The sequence below is a fragment of the Loxodonta africana genome, chromosome 1, assembly GCF_030014295.1.
Source record: "Loxodonta africana isolate mLoxAfr1 chromosome 1, mLoxAfr1.hap2, whole genome shotgun sequence".
Lineage (NCBI taxonomy): Eukaryota > Metazoa > Chordata > Mammalia > Proboscidea > Elephantidae > Loxodonta > Loxodonta africana.
Window position 1 is genome coordinate 37696788 of NC_087342.1, and position 26874 is coordinate 37723661.

At 38.8% G+C, this 26874-nt stretch overlaps 1 protein-coding gene across 6 annotated transcripts in view; it reads right to left on the minus strand.

Moving 5' to 3' along the window:
* Positions 1-2794: 2794 nt before the first annotated feature.
* Positions 2795-26874, minus strand: part of EXOC2 (exocyst complex component 2) — a 330347-nt gene continuing 306267 nt past the window's right edge. For all 6 annotated transcript variants that reach the window (XM_064279802.1, XM_064279801.1, XM_064279798.1 and 3 more), the window contains 3 exons: positions 20594-20655; positions 18177-18236; positions 2795-15864 (listed from right to left, as the gene is read on the minus strand). In XM_064279802.1, the coding sequence (XP_064135872.1) occupies positions 15771-15864; positions 18177-18236; positions 20594-20655 (216 nt within the window). In that variant the 3' untranslated portion in view covers positions 2795-15770. The remainder of the gene's footprint in view (positions 15865-18176; positions 18237-20593; positions 20656-26874) is intronic.

Sequence of the window (26874 nt, forward strand, 5' to 3'; positions counted from 1 at the left end):
ATAACAGGCAAATGTACAGAGACCAACATTTATGACTGGTTACCAGGGGCGTGGGGGTGGGGTGGAGGTTATTGCTTATGGAGCACTTAATTTTTGTTGACGGTGATGGAAAATTCACATTGATTAAGGGTAATGGTTGTGCAGCTGATTAATGAAATTGATGTCAATAGGTTGTACACTTGTAAAAAGTTGAATTGGCACATGTGATATTATAGCAGCTGCTGAGGCTGCTTATATACAACCAACCACCTTATGGGACTTGGTTTCTTGATTTGGTGGTTTAGAGTCATGGTTTCATGGGACACCCCAGTTAACTGGTCTAATTTCATACTCAGTGATTCTGCTCTACCTCCTAGTTGATTGCATAGTGCCTGGGACCTCAAAAGCTTCCAAGTGACCACCCAAGGTACAATTGGTCTCTACTTGCCTAAAGCATCAGAGGAAGGACAATAAGATAACATGTTGGTGAGCATGTGGGGGAAATTGCAGTCCTTATTCACTGATGGAAGGAAGTAGAAGGAAATGGAATGCATTGCAATTGCCTCCATGAACAACTGCTTCCTTTGCCATGAGACCAGAACTGGGTGATTCCTGATTACCATTATTGAACGTTTTGATAGAAGATTCTATAGAAGAATCTTGATCAAAAGGGGGAAAATGAAGAAAAAATTCTCATGGAATCCATCCACACTTTCTGGAGTCACTGAGGCTGGATGGCCCCCCGAAACTATTGCCTTGTGTTCACATTAAACCAAAAATATCCCCTGAAGACTTTTTTTTTTCATCCATCCATTAGTTTTATTTAAGAAAAAATTATTGTGGTAATATATGACCAAACTTTTGCCAATTCAACAATTTTTGCATGTACATTTCAGTGACACCCTTATTCTCCTTTCTATTCCACCTCTGCTCTTTTCCTCCAAGGCTCATCACAATTTTTTGTTGCTTTTTTATTGTGCTTTAGGTGAAAGTTTACGGCTTAATTTCTCACACAAAAATTTATACACATATTGTTATGTGGCCTAGTTGCAACCCCTATAATGTGACAGCACACCCCTCACCTTTCCACACTGGGTTTCCTGTGTCCATTCACCCAGCTCCTATCCCTTTCTGCCTTCTGGACAGGAGCTGCCCTTTTAGTCTCATGTATCTGCTTGAAAGAGGCACTCTCTTCATGAGTATTATGTTTAATAGTGCAGCCTAAACTTTGAAGAGTTGGCTTCGGGGATGGTTTTACTTCTGGATTAACAGAGACCCCGGGGGCCATGTCTTCTGAGGTTCCTCTGTCTCAGACCATTAAGTCTGGTCTTTTTATGTGGATTTGAATTCCCACTTCTCTCCTGTTCTCTCAGGGACTCTCTGTTGTGTTCCCTATCAGGATGGTCATTGGTGGCAGCCAGGCACCATCTAGTTCTTCTGGTTGCAGGCTGATGGAGTCTCTTGTTTATGTGGCCTTTTTGTCTCCTGGGCTAACATTTTCCTTGTGTCTTTGGTGTTGTTCATTCTCCTTTGCTCCAGGTGGGTTGGGACCAATTAAAAGCTAGCTAGCTTTTAAGACCCCAGCTGCCACTCACCAAAGTCAGATGCAGAATATTTTCTTAATAAACTTTGTTATGCCAATTGACCAAGATGTCCCCCAAAACCATGATCCTGAGACCCCTGCCCTGCTACTCTGTCCCTAGAAGTGTTTAGTTGTGTTCAGGAAACCTTAGTTTTTGGTTTAGTCCAGTTGTGCTGTCTTCTCCTATATTGTGTGTTGTCCTTCCCGTCATCTAATTCTTGTCTACTATCTAGTTAATGAATTTCCCTCTCCCTTCCTCCCCACCACTGTAAACATCAAAGAACATTTTCTTCCGTGTTTAAGCCTTTGCCTGAGTTCTTATAATAGTGGTCTCATATGGTTATTTGTCCTTTTGAGACTAATTTCAATCAGCATAATGCCTTCCAGATTCATCCAGATGTCTCTCAGATTTGCCATTGTTCTTTATTGTTGCATAGTATTCCATTGTGTGAATAAACCATAATTTATCCATTCATCTATTAATGGGCACCTAGGTTGTTTTCACCTTTTTGCTATTGTGAATAGTGCTGCAATGAACATGGGTGTGCATATATCATTAGTGTGATGGCTTATTTCTATAGGATATATTCCAACGAGTAGGACTGCTGGATCATATGGTACTTCTATTTCTAGCATCTAAAGGAAATACCAAATCGATTTCCAAAGTGTATCATTTTACATTCCCACCAGCAGTGTATAAATGTTCCAGTCTCTCCACAACCTCTCCACCATTTGAGTGTGCGTGTGTTTTTGATTAATGCTAGCTTTGTTGGGGTGAGATCGTATCTCATTGTGGTTTTGATTTGCATTTCTCTCATGACTAAGGATCATGAGCATTTCCTCATGTATCTGTTAGCCTCCTGAATGTCTGCTTTGGTGAAGTGCCTGTTCATATTCTTTGCCCATTTTTTAATTGGGTTATTTGTCTTTTCGTTGTTGAGGTTTTGCAGTATCTTGTAGATTTTAGAGATTAAACCCTGATGGGAAATGTCATAGCTAAAAACTTTTTCCCAGTCTGTAGGTAATCTTTTTACTCTTTTGGTGAAGTCTTCGGATGAGCGTGTTTAATTTTTAGGAGCTCCCGGTTATCTAGTTTCTCTTCTGGTTTTGTGCAGTTAGTTATGTTGTGTATTCTGTTCCTGCCATGTATTAGGACTCCTAGAATTGTCCCTGTTTTTTCTTCAATGATCTGTATTGTGTTAGATTTTGTATTTAGGTCTGATCCACTTTGGATTAGTTTTTGTGCATGGTGTGAGGTATGGGTCTTATTTCATTTTTTTTTTTGCAGATGGATATCCAGTTATGCCAACACCATTTGTTAAAGAGACTGTCTTTTCCCCAGTTAACGGACTTCGGGCCTTTGTCAAATATCAGTTGCTCATAGGTGAATGAATTTATGTCTGGATTCTCAATTCTGTTCCATTGGCCTATGTATCTGTTGTTGTACCAGTACCAGGCTGTTCTACCGTGGCTGTGTAATAGGTTCTAAAATCAGGTAGCGTGAGGCCTCCCACTTTCTTCTTCTTCAGTAATACTTTACTTATCTGGGTCTCTTCCCCTTCCATATGAAGTTGGTGGTTTCTCCATATTGTTAAAAAATGTCATTGGAATTTGGATCCAGATTATCTGTAGACTGCTTTGGGTGTAACTGACATTTTCATAATGTTGAGTCTTTCTATCCATGAACACGGTATGTTTCTCCACTTAAGTAGGTCTCTTTTGATTTCCTGCAGTAATGTCTTGTAGTTGTCTTCATATAGGTCTTTTACGTCCCTGGCTACATTTATTCCTGAGCATTTTAACTTCTTGGGGGCTATTGTATACGGATTGATTTGGTGATTTCCTCTTCGAAGTTCTTTTTGGTGCAGAGGAATCCAAATGACTTTTGTATGTTTATCTTGTATCCTGATATTTTGCTGAAATCTTCTATTAGTTCCAGTAGTTTTCTTTGGGGTTTTCTGTGTATAAGATCATATCATCTGCAAATAGGGATACTTCTTCCTTACCAATTTGCATGCCCTTTATTTCTTTTTCTAGCCTAACTACTCTAGTTACAACCTCCAGCATTGTTGAAAAAGAGTGGTGATAAAGGGCATCCTTGTCTGGTTCCTGTTCTCAAGGGGAATGCTTTCAGATGCTCGCCATTTGGCTGATATTGGCTGTTGGTTTTTTGTATAAATGTCCTTTATTATGTTGAGGAATTTGCCTTCTATTCCTATTTTGCTGTTTTTATCATGAATGGGTGTTGGACTTTGTCAAACACCTTTTCTACATCAATTGATAATGTCACGTGGTTATCTTTTGTTTTATTTATGTGATGGATTACACTGATTGTTTTTCTAATGTTGAACCATCCCTGCATGCCTGGTATAAATCCCACTTGGTCATTGTAAATTATTTTTTTCACATGTTATTGAATTCTACTGGCTAGAATTTTGTCGAGGATTTTTGCATCTATGTTCATGAGGGATATTGGTCTGTAATTTTCTTTTTTTGTGGTGTCTTTCCCTGGTTTTGGTATCAGGGTTATGCTGGCTTCATAGAATCAGTTCAGGAGTATTCCATCCTTTTCTATGCTCTGAAATACCTTTAGTGGTAGTGACGTTAGCTCTTCTTTGAAAGTTTGGTAGAATTCTCTAGTGAAGCCGTCAGGGCCAGGGCTTTTTTCTTTTTTTCTGGTGGGGGGGAAGTTTTTAAATTACTTCTTCAATCTCTTCTTTTGTTTATTTAGTTGTTCTATCTGTTTGTGTTAGTTTAGGTAGGGAGTGTGTTTCAGAGTAGAACTGCTACATACAGTTTCCAGGGAGTGCCTGATGGATTTGAGCTGCTGACCTTTTGGTTAGCAGCCATAGCTCTCAACCACTACACCACCAGAGTTTTCTAGTATTCCATTAGGAGTCTTTTAATTTCATTTGGATCTGTTGTGATATTGCCTACCTCATTTCTTATTTGCATTATTTGCTTCCTCTCCTTTCGTCAATTTGGCCAATGGTTGATTTTGCCGAACTTTTCAAAGAACCAGCTTTTGGTCTTGTTAACTCAATTATTTTTCTGTTCTCTATTTCATTTATTTCTGCTCTAATTTTTATTATTTGCTTTCTTCTGCTGCTATTTATTCAAGCTGTATGGTTAATGCTTTGATTTTGGCCCTGTCTTCTGTTTGGATTGTGCATTTATTGCTATAAATTGACCTCTGAGCACTGCTTTTGCTGTGTCCCAAAGGTTCTGGTAGGATGTGTTTTCATTCTCATTTCATCCTAAATTTATTCTGTCCTTGATTTCTTCTGTAACCTAGTAGTTTCTGAGCAAGGTATTGTTCAGTTTCCATGTATTTGATTTTTTTCCCTTGGTTTTTCTGTTACTGATTTCTACTTTTATGGTCAGAAAAGATGCTTGGGAATTTTCTGATGTTTTAGGCTTGCTTTGTGGCCTGTGTCTATCCCGGAGACTGTTCCATGTGTGTTGGAAAAAAAGTATACTTGGCTGCTGTTGGGTGGAGTGTTCTGTATATGTGTATGTGATGAAGTTTGCTGACTGTGGCATTTAGATCTTCCATGTCTTTACTGAGCTTCTTTTTGGATGTTCTGCCCTTCACTGAAAGTGGTGTGTTGAAGTCTCCTACAATTACCTGAGAGCTGTCTAGATATTTGATCCCAGGAGTCCATTTACTTTTCTTGTATGGATTCCACTCAGGTGTCTAGATAGTTGGTCTCCAAGTGTGTGGTGCTGGCTCTCAGCTACAGTCCTAGATGGGCAGGGGTGATTGGCGTAGGCACAGGTACCTGGCTGCAGTACGGAGTGACATGCTGAGCAAGGCAGGGAGCTGACATCTGCCCCTGCGTTATCTGTGAGGAAAGCGTGTCCCTGTTCCCTAGACTGTGTAGGTGGGTGGGTTTTGCAACCGGAGTTTGGGCATCCAATGCTGTTGGCTTTAAGGACTGGGAGGCACTACTTATTCTTGGACCTGTCTTCAGTGGTGTCATGGATTGAACTGTGCCCCTGAAAAATGTGTCAACTTGGTTAGGCCATGATTCCCAGTATTGTGTGGTTGTCCTCCATTTTGGGATTGTAATTTTATGCTGCAGAGAATTAGGGTAGGATTGTTAACACCCTTACTAAGGTCACACCCCTCATCCAATGTAAAGGGAGTTTTCCTGGAGTGTGGCCTGCACCACCTTTTATCTTACAAGAGATAAAATGAAAGGGAAGCACGCAGAGAGTGGGGACCTCATACCACCAAGAAAGCAGTGCTGGGAGCAGAGCGCAACCTTTGGACCTGGGATTCCTGCGCAGAGAAGCTCCTAGTCCATGGCAAGATTGATGAGAAGGACCTTCCTCCAGAGCTGATAGAGAAAGCCTTCCCCTGGAGCTGACACCCTGATTCTGAACTTCTGTCCTACTAGACTGTGATAAAATTTCTTTGTTAAAACCATCCACTTGTGGTATTTCTTTTATAGCAGCACTAGATGACTAAGACAGGTGGCTAGGTGGAGTGGGTGGAGTCACCAGTCCTCAGGCCCCTGATGTGGGTGAGGACCCTACTTAATGGGCAGGGTGGTGTCAAATGTCATGAATCTGCCACTCCCCCTTAGCTGTTGCAGTTGAAAATAGGCTGCAGGTATATATCCCGTTGTAGTATGCTAATGAGGGCATAGGCTGTTGAAAGAGGCCCACACAAGTCTAGGCAGGGGCAAATGGCATTCAAAGTCTGTGGGCTGCTTATGCCTGTGCCTAGGCAAGGGTGCTGCACTTGCTCTGAGTTCCTGGCTCAGGGGACCTGGCAGATTATTTTTTCCTGTGTGTTAATTTGTTCCCTCTCCAAGGCTGAGAGAAGGGTTCAGGATGTGCAACGGGACCCACTCCACCCACCTACTACACTGTGAGGATAAACTCTACTTTTGTTCATTTCTCAGTCCCTTCAGGTGGTTGTTTTTTGTATTGCAGCCCGAGTTTATGGCTGTTATTGTCAGTCTACAAAGTAATCAGAAGAATCTGAGCTAAGTATCTTTTAATTTTAATTATCCTTTAAATCACTAATACTCTTAGTATTCATACTTAAATAGGGAAATACCTTTTTTTCTATGTAAAATTATCTTCTTTTAAAGAGATAATCCTTTTTCCAAAATTTACTTTCACAATTTTACAACAATAATATGGAAAGAAAAGAATGTTTCATCTGCCAGGACATATACCTGATATATCCCTGTTGTCATAGTAGCAGCTATCCCCCACCCTCATTTATGTTAAGAGAGGGCTGTAGTGAATTCTTATACAGCACTCACCCTTAACAAACATCCTTCAGCTCAGAGCTTTTTTTTGTTTTATTATGAAATGTAGACAAATGCAGCTGGGACTTATTTGTCCCTTTGCCTCTTGCAGGTGTCTAATTCTTGCTGGTTCTCCAGTCATCTCCTTCCAATCAAGAGAGGGTTTGATTTTAGTCATCTGTACTTGTTCAACTGATTAGTATAAATGACCTGGGCTATTCATGGCTACATTTGTGTATTTCCCCTTTAAAGATTTTTATTATGGAAAACTGCAAATATGTTAAAAGTAGAGACAACAGCATAATAAAGCATCATATACTTATGAACCCAGACTCAACAATTATCAGCTAATGGCACTCATAATTCATCTATATTCTGCCCACTTCCCAACCACCTTGAGCCCTTCCATGCTCCCTGGATTATTTTGAAGCAAATCTCAGATACCTTCTCATTTCATTTACAGAATTAAAAGATAAAATAACAATTTCTTAGTATCATTTAATATCCACAGTGTTTAAAAATTTCCAATTGTTTAATTAAAAAAAAGAATTTGTTGGTTCAATTAAAGATCCAAATAACATTCATACAATGCATGTGGCCGATAAATCTCTGGGGGTGGGGTGGGGGGGAACCTGTTGCTCTTGAATCGATTCTGACTCATAGTGACCCTATACGACAGAGCAGAACTGTCCCATAGGGTTTCCAAGGCAGTAATCTTTACGAAAGCAGACTGTCACATCTTTCTCCTGTGGAGTGGTTTGTGAGTTTGAACTGCCAACCTTTCAGTTAGCAGCCAAGCACTTAACCACTCACTGCGCCACCAGGGCTCCTTGAGAAATCCCTGAAGTATTTTTTATTATATAGGTTCCTTGGCCTCTCCCTTTTTATCTTTTTAATTTTTCCTGCAATTGATTTTGCCAATTAACATGTTCTCTTATTGCCAAAATTTCATATAAGTTGGTAAGTTGATCTGGACACTCATGTTTGACTTAATGGCAAGAATATTTCGTTGGCATGTTCTAAGCCTTATTTCTAATTATGCAGTAAAAGGTATTTCCCTCATACTAAGCCTAATTTGCTACCTTGAGTATTAAGGGGAGTGGGGTCATCAGAACAGAAGCCCATGATCTCTCTCGACTAATATCTCTTTCAATTTTTAAGAACTGTAGTAAATAACCACATCTTGTAAGCAAGAAATCTGAATATCATGCACATTGAACAGTTTTGTATTATGACCAATAAAACAAAAAAATGAACTTGAACTTTCAGTTACAGATAGCAGGTGAAACTTGCCAAAACCCTACTAAATGACAGTACAAGTTACAGGTAGTTAAAAAAGGCCCATATCCACAAAGACAAAGAGAATTGTGGAAGAAATAGTATCCATGAGTGTGAAAACTGCCAAGTACATGGGTGAGTGGAAACTGATTCAGCAGACACTAAGTTGGCAGTATGGAAAATAAGGATGCAACCTAGAGGTTCCCTTTTCCTTTCTACATAACTGGGCGATTGCCCTCTACTTTCTCACTTTAGCTTTATTCTCTGGAGACTGTAGATACAGAAGATCTCCAGACTGTGGGACACCAGATCCAGTTGAAAGCAGAGGTATTGGCCTGAAAATAGTTGTCTTACAAGTCTTCTTCCTCCACGTGCATCCCAAAATACTGACATATAGCTTATACACTCTGGTCATGAGACTGCAAGAGCCTTCCCTGGGAAATCTGACCAGCCTCAGAAAAATGATGTAAATATAATAATATTGGGGATTTCCAATGAAAATCCTCATTCATACTACCCTAACTGAAGCTCCTAGCTGATGAGCTCCACTCACTGCACAGAGCTTGCAAACCTATTCAGCTTTCTGGCGCCCTAGATACAAACAGAAGCCAAAGCTTACTAGAAATTTAAAGAACACTTATGCTACTTATTCTAATATTTAAGATATAGGTCAAATTAAACAGAATAAAGCAAACTGGAGACTATGGAAAAGAGACAAAAACGACTTCTAAAAGGTAAATATTACTATTTCCAGAAAAGATAAGCAGAATTCTACAAAAAGGAGTGTTCAGAGAACAAAAAGCCTCTTTTAAATTAAAAACATTAAACACACACACACACACACACACAACCATTGCCACTAAGTCTATACCAACTCATAGCAACCCTATAAAAACATTATAGCAGAAATAAAAAATTAACAGAAAGACTGGACGATAAATGTGAGGAAATCTCTAGAGAGTTGAATAAAGACAGAAAGATAGAAAGAAGAATGAAAATACAAAAAAAAAGAAAAACCAGGAGTAGGCTTTCTGGAGCCATGGAGGCTGGATGTACTCCTGAAACTGCTGCCCTGAGAAAATCTTTAAATGTTAAAACAAAAATATACCACAAAGTCTTCTTAAAACCAAACAACAGTTTAGCTTAACTAGTAAAAAATATGTCTGCCTTAAGCACTCTATTTTTTAAAGAATTACATGGGATCAAACTGAAAACAGCAACTCAAAAGATTAGACAGGAACCTTAGGGAGCAGTGAGTTTATGTTAATGGGGAAAGAACAACTCAGAAAAGGAAGGTGAGAATGGTTGCACAACTTGAAGAATGTAATCAATGTCACTGAATTGTACATGTAGAAACCGTTGAATTGGTGTATGTTTTGCTGTGTATGTTCTCAACAACAACAAAATAAATAAAATGAGAAACAGGAAAATACATTAAAAAAAAAAAAAAAGAGACCAGAGGTCCGAATACTAAAAATAAAGGAAAAAGCAGGTATAGGAGGGTTAGGCGGGGAGGGTGAGACTCAAAAGAAATAATTCAAGAAAATTTCCCAGATTCTAAAGACATCAGACTCAGCACTAGGGCGAAAAGGACATTATGAAAATTCACAAAGCTGGGAAAAGGAGAAGATTCTACAAGGAAAGATAGAGAGACGCTGTGGAGGACAATGGTACGAAGGCTTCAGAATTCTGAGGAACAATGATTTCCAACCTAGAATTCTATATCCAACCAAACTATCAATTAAATGTGACAATACAATAAAGATTTTCTTCAAACATTCAAGGTCTCAAAAAATTAACCTCCCATTATACTCTTTCTCAGGTACCAGAGGTTGAGTTCTACCAAGTGAGGAAGCAAACCAAGAAAGATGATGACATGGGATACAAAAGCCGTTGATCCAACACAGAAGAGAAGCAAAAGGATTTTCCAGGATGATGATCATGAAGAGAGATCCCAAGACGACAGGTGTGAAGCAGACCAAGAGAGCAACCAGTCCAAACTGGAGTACGCCAGAAAGCTGTGGGTGAAATTGTTCAATATAAACTTGCTCATGTATCTATGTGTTTGAATATATTTCAAGGACATTTGCATAACTTGGGTAGAGGGAGTTTTGGGATGAGTGAAAATGACAGACTACAAAGAAAATACAAAAAGTGGAATAGGGAAAGTATCCTATTGTATTACTAGCTTAGTGTTGACTGGCACATACATTTGCATAATTTCAACAGTGAATATCAATCTAATAACCAAAATGAACACACTGGCAGAAAGGGGCTAAGGGAAATATGCATGTGTGGTAAAAGACATAAAAGAAAGATAAATTCTCATCTTCTATTGCAGGAAGACCACAGTGCCTAAAACTGAAGAATTAAAAAGTAGCAAAACAAACCTGTAAGGTAGAGACCTCAAGGTAAATATCGAACAATCAGATCCAAGGAGTTGAAAGCTGGTATGTTTAGGGAGCAGGCAATGGGGGAGGGATGTACAGAGGGACTGCTCATTTTCACAACCAGCTCTATGGAACTATCTGACTCTAAGCTACGTAAAAGTACAAATTTAATTTAAAAATATGGAAAGGCAATCTGACACATTTGCTAATATAAACTATCCAACAACTGTTTTGTGGGGGTCACTCTGTTCTGGCTGTTGCGCTAAGATGTGTGGCATCGTCCTGAAGGAGCTGATGGTTCTGCTGCAAGGCAGCAAAGCACTACTGACTACACTTGGTGTTCCTTCACACAGTCCAGGGAAGGCCTTTGCGGTCAGCTGAGAGCAGAGGAAAGTGAAACAACATGGAGCAGAAAACTATTCTGTGGCCATCTGACACCTGGCCACACATCCAGAAGCCCCTGTGCCACTGAGAGGACACTGGAAAAGAGAAAGGAACCGATGTAAATATTTGTAAGTCATTCACCTGAAACAATCAGAGGCAGTAAGAATTAGACACCCAGAAAGAGACTTTGAGAAGGGAGCTGAGGAGAACCCTAAAGAATGGCCTTTAGAAGCTTCACTTTTGCCCTGAGGCCAGGATACTTTGTGATCTTCAGTGAAGAGGCAGTGAAGGGGATCAGTCTCTCTGACTCCTTCCTTCACACTTTCTACTTGGCCATTTCTACTTTTCTAAATGTCAAATCCAGCAGCCATTTCTCAGTACTCATGCTTTTGACATAGCTATAACAATCTCTTGGTTCTTATTATAATTCTTGCTCTTTCCTTGATTTCTGTGATCCCTGACCTCATTTTTTCCTGTTTTACTCTTCCTACCGCCATGCTGCAGGGCCCTGGTAGCTCAGTGGTTAAGAGCTACAGGGTGCTACAGCTGCTAACCAAAAGGTTGACAGTTCAAATCCACCAAAAGCTCCTTGGAAATCTCCAAGATGGGTCCTTTTGTGGGCCTTTTTTTGCAGTTAAGAGTCTAGGCAGTGGTCTGGGTTTCCAGGGATTTGTGCATAGCTAGAGGGTTTGTAGGCAGGTAGGACAGGAATATTCAAGCAAAACTTGACAGAAGCAGTATCAATAACAACTGCAATAACAAAACCAGTGGGAATCAGTCATGGTGAAAACACTGATGAAAGACAGGATGACTGGTTTAAGCGCTAACCTCGTCTATAAGTTTATGTGCCTCGACAAGAAAAAGATACTTTTACCATTCCTGGGTGGTCCAAACGGTTGCCACTCTTGGTTGCTAAATGAAGCCTCGAGGTTTGAGTCCATCCAGAAGTGCCTGAGAAGGCCTGGTGATCTACTTCTGAAAAATCAGCCACTGAAAACCCTATGGAACACAGTTCTACTCGGACACAAAAATGGTTAGAATCGACTCTCCAGCATCTGGTTTTGGGCTTTTATTAGACAAACTGCAAAGAGGTAATCTAAAGATCCCAATTCTGTTCATAAAGTATTTATTGTTATGTATTTATAATCTGACCAGGTTAAAAAAAATGCTTTCCAGTGATATGTACAATAAAACTTAATATAAATATAATTAAAACTTAATAAAAAATGCGGGTAAAAAGAAAACAAGATGACATCAGTACACAAAACACATCATGACCCTACCATATAAAAATACACAGCTAGTATTGAAGGCAAAGCTGAATTATTAGAACTGCAGCTCCAACTGAGGTATGTATGTCAAATATGACTGTATCTTTCAGACTCAGAAAGCAGTTTATAAATCCATACAACAATCTTTATAAGAGTATTGCTAAATAAATGTTTAAGGACAAATTGTAGGTAAGTTTCACTCCATAAAGCTATAGTTAATTATTTTAGTATATATTAAATAAAATATATTTCCCTTTATTTTAGAACCTTGATTAAAAACTGGCTGAAATTTATAGCTTTTCAACAAACACATTCTGATGCTCTGACACAACTAATAGCTTAATACGCCACAGCACATGATTAAAACAGATGCACACGGCACCACCCTGTCCCAAACTGAGAATGAACATTTAATCTTTGCTGCTAATTCCCTTTAAGAAATTGCATGCGGGATGACAAGACAGCAGAGTGACTCAGTAAACTGTGGCTCCAGCAATGATTCTTGTTTTGCAATGCCCAAGTCATTTCTAGAACATGCCACTTTCATGGTACACTGATATAGAAAGTCTTAGTAAAACCAAACTAGTTGCTAATATTCCTTTTGCATTTAAAGTGAGGGAGACTTAGCTAAGTCACATGAAGCCGTCCTGATCCACACAAACATGGATGTGCTAAAACCAAAGTGCTACCTGAGGGCTGAAAACACCTTTGAACACCTTCCTTCTTTTTCTGGGGTACCTCTCTGTAAACTTGCTCTGAGTTCTCCTATACCTCTCACCTTTCCTCTAACCTAACTCCTATTTACCCACCACCTCTTAACCACTAAATTCTTCTGCAATAACTCAAGTAGCTCTTGAAATCCCCCTTTCTTCCAAGAAGTCCCCCTTGTCTGTTGGAAAAGTATTCCTCGAACCACCTCATTTGGGTACGGGGATTTTATGTCCCTACCTCTCCATTCTGGGGCCACAAAAGCATTTAACTTGTTCCTATGCTGTTAAAGGGTACTGACCTCTGGCATTTATGTGCTTCACCAGAGCTGTGTCACTGGGGTTGAACAACAGAAAACAGGTTCACCTGGGAGCAAGAGCTGTACATGGGCTGAGTTAATGAGACATGAAGCCAGACACCCAGCAGGCAGAGCCCTGACTCGGCCACTTACCTTATAATTAAAATAAGTTACAAACCTCTAACTCCCAATTTCCTCATCTGTGAAATGGAGATAAGGCCACCTAGCTCATAAGGTTGTCAAAACGTTGTTGTGAGGATTAAATGAGACAATCTGATATGACACCTAACACGTGATAACCAACAAAAAAACCAAACCTGCTGCTTCTGACTCATAGTGAGCCTATAGGATTGAGCAGAACTGCCTCACAGGGTTTCCAACGCTGTAAAATAAAGCAAATGAACCAAAGATGAAGCAGGCTGCCACATCTTTCTCCCGCAGAGTGACTGGGGGGTTGGAACCACCAACTTTTCGGTTAGCAGCTGAGTACGTAACACCTGTGCCACCAGGGCTCCTAGCACATGGTGAGCCCCCAACAAATAGGGGATTAGCAGGACACCCAACAGATGCTTTCTGCCAATGATCAGACAAACATAGGGTAAATCCAAATTTAAATATTTATTTTTAATGTTAAAACTTGACATATGAAACACTAATAAAAACATGTTGAAAATAAAAACGCTTGGAGAAAAAGTCAACTAAATTATATCTTACACCAAAGATAGAGTCTTTATTGGCTAAATGTTCTGAACTAGATATTGAAAATAACACAAACATTCAGGATTGCAGTTTTGCAGTCTAGCTCAGAGCCATGTTAGACTACAATGGCTATCATGCTTTAGGAGAGACACAGTCCCTCTAGTGCTTAGTACGCCTTATCAAACCCATTTGTAAAAGATTAAACTTTCATTTCAAGTTACTATGACTTCCCCCCATACATCAAATGAACAAACACAATAGCATTTACTTAAGTTGTACTTTATGTGGCTTCACTGTGCTCTAAAATTACTTGTATTGTTAAAGACATTAACTTCAGCATTAAAGCGTGGGATTCTATGAGACCCACAGAAAAGTCTGAAAACCTTGACAAACAGACTACAAGTAGAGAATTGCTCATAGTATGACAGTGTTAGGTGGGGGAAAGTTATGTGAGATATGTTATCAGCTTGGCTAGGCCATGATTCCCAGTACTGTGCGCTTTTTTGCCATTTTGTCATCTGATGTGATTTTACTGTGTTATAAATCCTACCTCTATTATGCTAATGAGGCAGGATTAGAGGCAGTTATGTTAATGAGACAGGACTCAATATACAAGATTAGGCTGTATCTTGAGTCAATCTGTTTTGAGATATAAAAAAGAGAAGTGAGGAGAGAGGAGCAGGACCTCATGCCACCAAGACAGATGTGCCAGAAGCAGAGTACATTCATTTGGACCCAGGGTCCTTGCGCCAAGAAGCTCCCAGACCAGGAGAAAATTGATGACAAGGACCTTCTTGCAGAATCAACAGAGAGAAATCCTTACCACAGAGCTGGCACCCTGAATATAGACTTCTAGCCCCTAAACTGTTAGAGAATAAACTTCTGTTTGTTAAAGCCATCCACTTGTCGTATTTCTGTTATAGCAGCACTAGATGACTAAGACACTTCGAATCTCAGGAAATGTAGGCAGTGCAGGCCAGCATTCTCGTGGCTACTGAGCAAGATACTCCCAAGGGCAAGAAGTGGAGGAGAGAAAACAAACTGTTGGAGGGAAGGAGCCAGATGGCGTTCAAAGGGCTGTATGGATAGGGCGTGAGCCATGAGTGCCAGGGCTTGGTTTGTTCTTTAGCAAACACTGCAGACTGCAGCCACCACAACAAAGCAGTTAAATGTAACACTAAGATCCTCAGGGACAGGCAAACACATTGACAGGAATTTAGTGGCGCAGGCAAATAAACAGTGAAGTGAGAAAAAAAAAAAAAAAAAAAAACTACACCGAGAAGGTGTATGTTTACTACTGTAAAAATAAAAATTAGATAGAGGAATGGAAATTCATGGACATTTGGAAAACAAATAATCTACTCATTAAATGTAACATTTCTAATGCAGATCACCCGTTTTTGTAAATACTCACTAGAGTCAGGAGACTAAGAGCTGCCTGTATTGTTTTAAGTGCAGCTGTACAGTTTAGGACAGTTAAAGCCCTGAAGATGTCTAAATATAACTTTCGTATCTCTACTTGTCAATCTCTCTATGTGTCTTGGAAGCTGCTGAGCAACGCCGCTGTACAGGGACAGCACAGGGCATCTGGAAACACTCCCTGCAGCAACTCTGCCTGCAGCATTCCCCATGCCATGCAGAGCTAAGAGACACAGAGTTTACCAGGTGTTTCAAAGAGTCGTACAAGACCGAACACAACAGAGATGACAAAGCAAATGCTGCTTGGGCATTTCGAACAAGGTCATTTTGGTTAAAAGAAAAGATATCAACATTTTTCTAAGCCACCACCTGGGAAAAAAAGAAAAACTACAAACCCAGTGTTTTATACACAAATATCTTCTGGGGAACTAAAGAAAGTTAATAGTTTTATTTTTGTTATCTTTCTGGACTACCCTTGTTTTGCGGGTGCGGTATTTATGTTTTCATCATGGCTGAAGAAGCAGCTTGGAAACAGGTGAGCTGCAGATGCATATTACTCTTGAACTTGTTCAGAAGCTCTTCCAGTAACCTGTAAGGGAGGAGAGAGTACTTTACAAGCTGACAGAATGAAGGTCATCTAACAACATAAGAAAACATTTAGTGGAGCCAGTTACTCAGCACTGACTTCACCTTGGCATTTTTAGAAGGTAGCTGAAAAGGTTATTATTTGTGGATTCTTAACTTAGTAACATGGAGCCCTGGTGGCTCAGTGGTTAAGAGCTCGGCTGCTAACCAAAAGGTTGCCATTTCAAATCCACCAGCCTCTCCTTGGAAACACTATGGGGCAGTTCTACTCTGTCCTATAGGGTCGCTATGAGACGGAATTGACTCAACAGCAATAATGGGTTTGGTTTTTGGTAACTTAGTAATAGAAGTCAATCAAAGAATTTAATTAAAAGGAATATATCAATCTCCCTTCTGTCTCCTAACCCCAGATTGATTAGGTTCCTTCTTAAAACAGTCTAATGTTTGAGCCTATTTTTTTAATTCACTTTTCAAAAATGTACATTTACTAAAATTCACTCTTTTTGGTGTACAGCTTTATGAATGTTGACAAACACATACAGTTGTGTAATGAAAATCAAGATACAGAACAGTTCCTTTACCCCCTAAAATCCCTTTATGCTGCTCTTTGTAGTCACCCCTCCAAGGCCCTAGCCTAGCCTCCAGTCCCCAGCAACGATTGATCTATTTTCTATTCCTCTAATTTTAGATTTTTGTCATTAACAAATATTGAAGAGTGGTAAACTAAGCTAGCATATCAGGCACCCAAAGAATCAGGACTAGTTCTAACTCTGCTGGGCAAATTATTCTACTACTTGATATCTCAAGTGTTTCCCCAACTTGTACAACACGTTCATATGTTAGAGTGGAGGGTTCACAGAGCCCACATGGAGCAGACGAAGCACCAAGAACTCGGCTCCAAGTACGTTAACATGCATCATCTAAAGATAAAAATCTGCACATGTTGCTATCACGGCGGTCATTTTTTTGGAACCGACTATGTGCCAGGCACAGCAACTCAAAAAAAATGACAGGCCCTATATAGTTTATTGGAATTGGGTTCAAGAGTTTATTTCAAAGTCTAATAATGCTCTTTTTTTAATAATGCTCACTATTAGAACACTGTAAAATAATAGTGATTATTTTAATCTTTTATCATAAAGAAATGAACAAAGTTTGCAACTAATCCAGAGAGGCTGAATTTAGTGAGAAAAGAACAAAGCAAGAAAATGGAAAAAAGGCTTGTAGGTACCGGCTTTGTTTGTATATCCACCCATTTGCTCATTAGGAAAAAAGACAAGGACTGCACTAGGAACATACAAGCGAAAGAATCTGTCTGCTGCCCACTCTTCAAAGCTATGTCCAAGCCTAATCCCTACACGCAATTTCCTACCCACGGTAATATGTGCTATTACCGTAACCCAGCCCAGTGTGGTCTCTCTCCCTTCTGAGTTTACACAACATTCATCTTTGCTACGGCCCTAATTCAGCACAAACTTGGAACTGCCTAACATTGTTAATTATCCTCTTCAGAACCATACTTATTATTTCTCCAACCAGACCTTGCTCCTTGAGGACTGGGACCATGTCTGACATCTCTTGAATCCTCCATAGAACCTAGTACAGTAGCGGTCACAAAGCAAGGGCACCGCAGTACTTGTGTGTCGACTGATCAACCAGATGAAAGGTGGGTGGGCTCAGCTGCTGATGCTGAGAGCCCAAAGGTCTACAAATGTTTGTGTTTCAGGGAATGCCTGCAGGCTGGCACTCATGATACCTGCTGGTCTAGACTCTCAGGTCAGAATTCCCTTTACATACACCAGGGAGTGGCCAAGTTTAAACTCAGGCTGGATCATTAGTGCAGCAGTAATGAAATACATACAACCTTACTATGCTATATATAACTATTCTTTTTTAATACTTCACATAGCACAAAATGTTATTTTATATTGCTAGCTACTCCATGAGGCAAAAAAGCACAGATCCTGCATTTTACTAGGATGCCCCCTTTTACATTAATCTAGATATTCTCTTCTTTAAAATATAATCAAATGATATAATTTACTGACTAAGTCAAAATGAGCTTTCTTATGGCTTTTTTCTGTACTACTCACATAAAACAAGAAAAGAGCTAATTACTTAATTGTAATACATCCAGAAGAAAGGTTTTACCTTATTCTGTCCCTCTCCCAGGCCAGGTAAAGTTAACAGAACACACAATATTAAGGGCTATTAAATAATTCTCATCCTTAAATGCAAATCATTAAAAATATTTAATAGGGTACTTTTGGGTGATAAAAGTTACCTAATTGAATCCCCAAAAAATACAGAACTTACTTTTTATCTGCGCCACTTGAGAGTTGAGGCAGGACTTCCAAAGCTTGTTTAAAACTAGACCTGGACATAAACATTAAGGTTGAAGCATTTCACAGTTCCAAGGGAATTCAGGGGACCACTAAAAAATTCTTAAGCATATCTTAAATATAAAAACCAGCATGAGCCAATGAATCAAGTGGAAATATGAGAAAAAGTAAAAGTGAAAAACAATAGAAAAAGTAAAAGTAAAAGTAAGGGTAGTTACCAGATGGAAGTTTTGTAACAGAGGCAGAAAAACTAAACTAGGAAATGAAACATAACTTGAAAAGCTAAGAAGAAACTGATTACAGAAAGGACGCTACTTATGATAGATGAGAGGTTACTGTAGAGATGTTTAATTAAGAAAAAGTCTTTTCAACAAATAACTGGACTATAGACAAAACAACTGGTTAAAAAAGTAAGGAGATTAAGTGGAAACAAGGGAGAATCCTGTGAAAGATTACATAAATAGGGATTTTATTGTAGTACTGGTATCTACAGGGCTTGATTTATAGCCAGTATCTTATAATAACTGAATATGGTCTGTACAGGATTTACCTATCATTGGAAACCTTGGTAGCATTGTGGTTAAGAGCTACAGCTGCTAACCAAAAGGTCAGCGGTTCGAATACATCAGGCCCTCCTTGGAAACCATATGGGGCAGTTCTACTCTGTCCTATAGGTCGCTATGAGCCAGAATTGACTTAACGGCAACGGGTTTGGTTTTTTTTTTGGTTTTATACTCAAAAACTGTAGGAAAATGGAGAGACTCAACACAATTTCTTTACATGAGAAAGACAAAAGGAATAAACTAAGAAATTACCGATTTGCTATGTTTAACTTTTGCAAGTAGAAAGCACCAGATCTATGGATCCAAATGAAAAGCATCTTAGAATAGATTATTAACTGTTTGGTAAGAACAGTTCTTAACTCCTTATCTCTTCTTCTTTTAGGACTGGTTGACTGAGGTGAAGAAATAATGTATTCTTGACAGTAAAATGTTTTTTGATTTCGTACTGAAAACACATTCTCATCAATTGAAACATATTTTTGACTAGTGTTTCTCAAACCAGGGGCATGTGTCACAGCAACATACAGAGAGACTGAAAAGTTCCATCGGGATTATAAATATTGGTGCTGCAAGTCTTCAGTTGTTCTGGTAGGGTGTGGGGACAGATTATAGCTTATTGTCATATTTCTCTCCCTTTCCAATATTAAATTGGCTTTCTTCTTTCCTGATGTGGAGGAAAGTTACATGCCGTTATCTCCACCATCATCTTGTTCCACGCATATCTCTTCTTAATTATGCAAAAGAAACGGGATGCAATTGCTCTTTATTTCTGCATCAATAACAATAATGATGATGGTGAAGAGGATGCCACCACTCATTTGTAAAGAACTGACATTTAGAAAGTGACTTTAGACATTTCTCCTTTAATCCAATAGCATTGCCTGGAAGGGATGATTACCTTCATTTTACAGATGAGGAACTTAGGTTCAGAAAGGTTAACTTAGTGGGGAAAAAAAAGGACAGGTACTTATACAAAGTATGCACGTACATCAAATAAGGACCTGGTGCTTTCTATCTTCTGTACATTGTGGAGAAATGTAAATGGTTGGGAAAAGGTATAGTTAAAACATGGTAGACATCTAGAAAACTGTTTCTGGTAAGCCATGGTGAACAAGAAAGAGAAGCTAAACTTCATTTGGTTAGGAAAAAAACAAAAAGTCTTTTCCATAGAAAGGATGACGGTCAGAGTGATGGCATAAGCCATGTCATCAAATGCTGGAAGTGAATAAATACGTACATTGCACAAAGTGTCCTTAAACATTTTATGTATATACTGATTGGTAATTCATTTGCTTGGTAATTTATTTCCTAGGTAATACTGCCAATGGAATAAATAATTTTGTACAGCAAGTAGTGCTGTTTCAGTTCACCTACTGATATTTCTATTATAGGAAATCCTGACTTTCATTCAAAACAACTAAAAATTATCATCAAGTTTCCACTACAAAATTTTGCAGACAAACCACAGGCTTCCTCTTATGCTGATATTTACAATACTTGATCTGTCCTTCAGACCCTATCATGGACAGATTAAGACACAATGCTGCTTTCCTTCTTTTTTTAGGAAGTATATAATGCTTTATTACATCATTTATGAGACTAAGATTTATCAGTACTGAATGAAAAACATAATATTACATTAAACTTCCTGCCCTTTATATTGTACTACAAAGGTGCAACCTCAAGAGTTCTTGGCTAATTTTGAGTATACGTTAAAAATTTGATCAATCAAATATAAACTTTATCACATCAGAAAATCATGAACATTTATTCTGATTATCTTTACAAAGAGCTTTACACAATAGAACAAGAATACTTAGCATCTTACTTGCTTTCAGGTGTCAGGTAAATAACCACAGCATCCCTTAAGGCATAGATTTCAAGCCTTGCCTAAAGAAAAGGAAAAAAGTGACAACTGTGAAATGCTTCCATTATAAAATGAAAACCACAGTGTGGTACAGCAGCCTCCAGCCTGGCTACAAGGGCAATCATAGCAGAGCACTACAGGTGTAGGGCTTTAATAAGCAGAGTACCTCCACCAATACGGTGATGATTAACTATGAACAGGTACTTTAAAACAGTGTAAAGAAATAGGCAGTGGCAAAATCTTCTTTCACTGAAAATTAACCTGTAGTCAAGTGTAAGACTATGTGAAGACAGGGAGCTAGGTGTTTTGCTATGAAAGGTACAAACTGTGGAATGATTTTCCAGCAGTCTGTATTATCCAACCAATAATTTTTCTTTCATCTGGTAGTGAGAGGAAGGGGCCTTTGAAATACTGTCCTGAGTTACTCTCCTCTCCCACAGTCAGTTCTCCGGCTGGCTTATTTCCTCACACCTATGACCTTTCAGGCACACTGATCCAATCTCAAAAGCTAACCTAAAGGTCTACTAACTCAAAACAACAGCTATCAGAATCACAGCTGGCTTTCTTGCAGAAAGTGACAAGTCAATCCTAAAATTCATGTGGAAATGCAAGGGACCCAGGATAGTCAAAACAATCCTGAAAAAGAACAAAGTAGCAGGACTCATACTTTCCGTCTCAAAACTTTATCCTACAGTAATGAGGACAGTATGATACTGACATATGGATAGGTCAGAACAATGGAACAGAATTAAACCCTCACATTTATGGTCCATTGATTTTTGACAAGGGTGTCTAATAACAATTGTGTCTCCCAAAAGTATGTGTTGCAAATCCTAACTTCTTTGCCTGTGGTTATAAACCCATTTGGAAGGGGTTGTCTTTACGTTAATGATATAGGATTAGTGTAGGATGAGTCTTAAATCAATCTTTTGTGAGATATAAAAGAGATTAAACAAGCAGGCAAAAGCAGCAGAGATGGAGGAAGAGAAATGCCAAGCCACATGAAGATCTCCAGGAGCAGAAGCTCAAAGACAGACAAGGGCCTTACTCCAGAGCTGACACAGACAGAAACTCTTCCCCTATAGCCAGCACTCTGGATTTGGACTTCTAGCCTCCTGAACTGTGAGAAAATAAGTTTCTGTTTGTTAAAGCAAACCACTTGTGGTATTTTTGTTATAGCAGCATTAGGGTCACTACGAGTTGGAATCGACAGCAATGGGTTATATAAATAAAACAGAATTTGGTACCAGGAGAGTGGGGTGCTGCTCTAACAGATACCTAAAATGTGGCAGTGGTTTTGGAATTGGGTAGTGGATAGAGGCTGGAAGAATTTAAAGATGCCTAATAGTAAAAGCCTAGATTGCCTTGAACAGACTGTTGGTAGAATTACTCAAAAGCAGGTCTGGTGAGGGTTCAGAGGGAAGTGAAGAGAGCTATGGAGAAAGTCTCTATCATCTTGGAGAATAAATGTGGCAGCTGCAATAGAATGTTGCTAGAAATTAGGATGTTAAATACGCTTCTGGTGAGGCCTAAAAACAAAATGATAACACATATAGACATTTCATCAAATATGAAGAATGCGCATACTTCTCCAGTGCACAAGGACCATAGGGATCTCGATGATACGTTAGGTCACAAAACAAGTCTCAATAAATTTGATTGATTAAATCATTTAGTAATCACTAATAATTAAACAACTAATCAATGTAATTGTTAAATTATTAACTATTACTAAATTGTTTAAATTTACATTCCACAATGGCAAAAAATTAGAATTCAACAGCAGAAGAAAAACTGGAAATTTCACATATATGTGGAATTCTAACAACACTACGAAACAACCAATGAGTCAAAAAGTAAATCACAAGAGACATTACAAAATACTTAGAGACAAATGAAAATGTAAGCACAACATATAAAACTTGTGGCATGCAACGAAGGCAGTACTCATAGGGAATTTATTTATGCCTACATTAATCAAATCAAAAACTCAACTTCATCCTCTGAGGAACTAGAAAAAGAAGACCAGACTATGGCCAAAGCTACCAGAAGGAAGGAAATAATGAAGATTAGAGAGAATTGAAATAGGTAATAGAAAAACAAAAGAGAGAATTAAAAGACCAAATGTTCGTTCTTCGAAAAACTGAATAAAATTAACAAAGCTTTAGCCAGACTGACAAGGATAAAAATTGAGAAGACGCAAAAACTAAAACCAGAAATGAACATGGGAACATTACTATCAACTCTATAGAAATATAAAGGATTATAAGAGAATACTATCAACAATTGTATGCCAACAAGTTAAATAATTTAGATGAAATTGGCAAATATCTTGAAACACATGAATTTCTTAAATTGACTCAAGAAGAAATAAAAATCTCAACAGACCTGTAACAAGTGAAGATACTGAATCAGTAATCAAAAACCTCACAACAGGGGGTAAAAAATTACAGGACCTGATGGTTTCACTGGCAAATTCAACCAACCATTTAAAGAAGAATTAGCACCAATTCTCAAACTCTCACAAAGTCACACAAAGACACCACAGAAAAGAAAATTACAGACCAAGATCCCTGGTGAATACAGATGCAAAGATCCTCAAGAAAACAGTAGTAGACTGAATCCAACACACTGAAAGGATTACACACCTTGAGCAAGTGGGACTTATTAGAGGAATGTAACGGTGGTTCAACATAAGAAAATCAATCAATGTAATATGCTACATTATTACAATGAAAGAAAACCACCACAGCATCATCTCAATTGATGCAGAAAAATGCATTTAACAAAATCTCACTCCCTTTCATGTTAAAAATACTCAGCAAAGTAGCAACAGAGGGAGAAAGTAAAAAGTATATTTATGAAAAACCCATAGCTAATGTCATACTCAATAGCTTTCCCCCTTAAGATACGGATCAAGACAGGGATGCCTGCTTTCACCACTGCTATTCAACATGTTATTCAGCTAAAAGTTCAAGCCAGAGAAGCGAGGCAAGAAAAAGAAACAATTCCACTTACAATAACATCCAAAAAGAATAAAATTGCTAGGAATAAATTTAACTAAGGAGGTGAAAGACTCGCACACTGAAAACTACAAAACATACCTGTAAGAAATCAATGGAGACCTAAAAAATGCAAAGACATCCAGTGTTAAAGAATTGGGGCACTTAATATTGCTAAGATAGCAATACTAACAAAAGAGAGCTATGGCTGCAAAGCAATACTTAAAAAATTACAACAGCTTTTAGCAGAAATGGAAAAGTCAGTCCTCAAATTCATAGGGACCTGTAAGGGCTCCCAAAAATCAAAACAATCTTGAAAAGGAGGCAAAGAGTAGGAGGACCCATACTTCTTGATTTCAAAATACAGTACAAAGCTACAGTAATTGAAACAGTATAGTACTGGAATAAGGATAGATATATAGACCAATGGAATAAAATTGAGTCTAGAAATAAATCCATACAACTGTGGTCAATTGGTTTTTTTCACAAGGGTATCAAGTCCTTCAATGAGGAAACAACAGTTTCTTCAACAACTGATGCTGGGACAATCCACATGCAGAAGAATAAAGTCGGACTGCTACCTCACACCACATATGAAAATTAAACCAAACTGGATCAACAACCTAAATATAAGAGCTAAAACCATAAAAATCTTAGAAAAATACGTTAAATCTTCAGGACCTTGTACTGGGCAATGGATTCTTAGATATGACACTGAAAGCATGAACAACAGAAGAAAAAATAGGTACACTGGACTTCATCAAAATAAAACTTTTATGTATTAAAGAACAGTGTGAAGACAGTGAAAAGACAATGACAAGAATGGGAGAAAATATTTGGAAATCATATATCTGATAAGGGTTTAATATCCTGAATATATAAATAATTCCTATAACTTGACAATAAAAACACCTCAATCAAAAAATAAGCAAAGGGGAGAGGGCAGGGCCAAGATGGTGGAGTAGTCAGAGGCTTTCTGTGATCCTTCTTACAACAAAGACCCAAAAAAACAAGTGCAACGATTATATATATGAAAAACGAGGAGCCCTGAACATCAAAGGCAAAGTTCGAAAATAAACTGAGCGGCAAGGGGAAGGAGAGACGGTTCAAAAGCAGCGAGGAGCTGCCGAACTTGACTTGGCAGGAACCCTAAGGCACAATCCCCTGGAGCTACTGTGGTGGAGCTGGCCATAGCCTTCTGGACGTGGTTTCCTCAGGGAGAGACAGTGAGCTGCACAGCCTATTCACACTTCCAGAACCAGTGAAAAGCAGTGTTCTTGGCAAAAGCTAAGTACTTGTGCTTATTTTAATGTGCCCCCAGCCCCCAAGCTGGTTTCAGTGTTGATTTCTCTGGGGCTGAGACAGGTCCTGCTATGCACCCTGAGCCATTCTCCTGGCCTTGGAGAAGGAACAAAATTAACAGTTGGAGGAATAGATAATCTGCCAGCTCCACTAAGCTGGGGAGTTCAGGACAGAGCAGCTCCTGTCCAGGCACGAAGTCCATGGACTCTGAATACCTTTCACCCCTGCATGGACCTATGTGGGCCCATTTCAGAACAGACCCTTACTGGAAGACTGCAACTGTTTCAGCTGTGTGGTGGAGAGGTGCGTGTTTGATGTTTGACACTATGCTGCCTATTAAACAGGACCCTCACCTACCCACATCTGAGGCCTGAGGACTGCTGGCTCCACCCACACCACCTAGCCACCTGTGATGGGGTCCAAGGATAAATGGTACCTCCCAGTCCTAATAACCAAAAGCACTGGGTGCCCACAGTCTGGCTGCAGAACCCACCCACCTGTGTGCTCTAGGGAACAGGGATGTGCTTTGATCACAGATACTTGGGGGATGATTGTCAGCCCCCTGCCTTGTTCATAGAGTGATGTCCTGTTGCAACCGGATACCTGTGCCTACACCAATCACCCCGCCTCTCTAAGACTGTAGGACAGAGCCTGTACCACATACTTGATGACTAACTACCTGGACACCTGAGTTGAATCCATAAAAGAAAAGAATGGACTCTTAAGCTCATATACCTAGTAACACTTTTAGCCATCTCGTGACAGGACATTAGAGCTTCAAAGGAGAAAATAATCAAACTAGCTCACTCAAGTATCCTATTTGGGCATATGAAAACAAAACAAAGAAGTTAGGATACAGTAAGCAAACATAAAATAATATAGTAACTTATGGATGGCTCGGAGACAACGGTCAATATCAAATCTCATAAAGAAGCAGACCATGACCGCTTGAACAAGCTCTCAAAACAAAGAATCTAGAAATCTTCCAGATGAAGATGTCTTCCTGGAATTACCAGATGTAGAATACAAAAGATTAATATACAGAAGTCTTCAAGACATCAGGAAGGAGATCAGACAAAATGCAGAAGAAGCCAAGGAACACACAGACAAAGCAGTTGAAGAAATTAAAAAAGTTATTCAAGAACACAACAAAAAAATTTAATAGACTACAAGAATCCATAGAGACAGCAATCAGAAATTCAGAAGATTAACAGTAAAATCAAAGAATCAGACAACTCAATAGAAAGTCAGAGGAGCAGAATTGAGGAAATGGAAGGCAGAATTAGTGAGACTGAAGATAAAACACTTGACATCAATATATTTTATGAAAAATCAGATAAAAGAATCAAAAAAAAATGAAGAAACCCTAAGAATCATGTGGGACTGTATCCAGAGAAATCACTTACGAGTGATTGGAGTACCAGAACAGGGAGGGATAACAGAAAATACAGAGAAAACTGTTGAAGATTTGTTGAGAGAAAACTTCCCTGATACAGTGAAAGATGAGAAGACATCTATCCAAGATGCTTATGAAACTCCACATAAGGTATACCTTGAAAGGAAGTCACCAAGACATACTATAATCAAACTTCCCAAAACTGAAGATAAAGAGAGAATTCTAAGAACGGCTAGGGGTAAATGAAAAGTCACCTACAAAGGAGAGTCAATAAGAATAAGCTCGACTACTTGGCAGAAACCATGCAGGCAAGAAGGCAATGGGATGACTTATATAAAGCATTGAATGAAAAAAATTGCCAACCAAGAATCAAATATTTAGCAAAACTGTCTCTCAAATATGAAGGCAGAATTAGGACATTTCCAGATAAACAAAAGTTTAGGAAATTTGTAAAAACCAAATCAAAACTACATGAAATACTAAAGGGAATTCTCTGGTTAGAAAATCAATATCAGATATCAACCCAAGACTAGAACACAGGA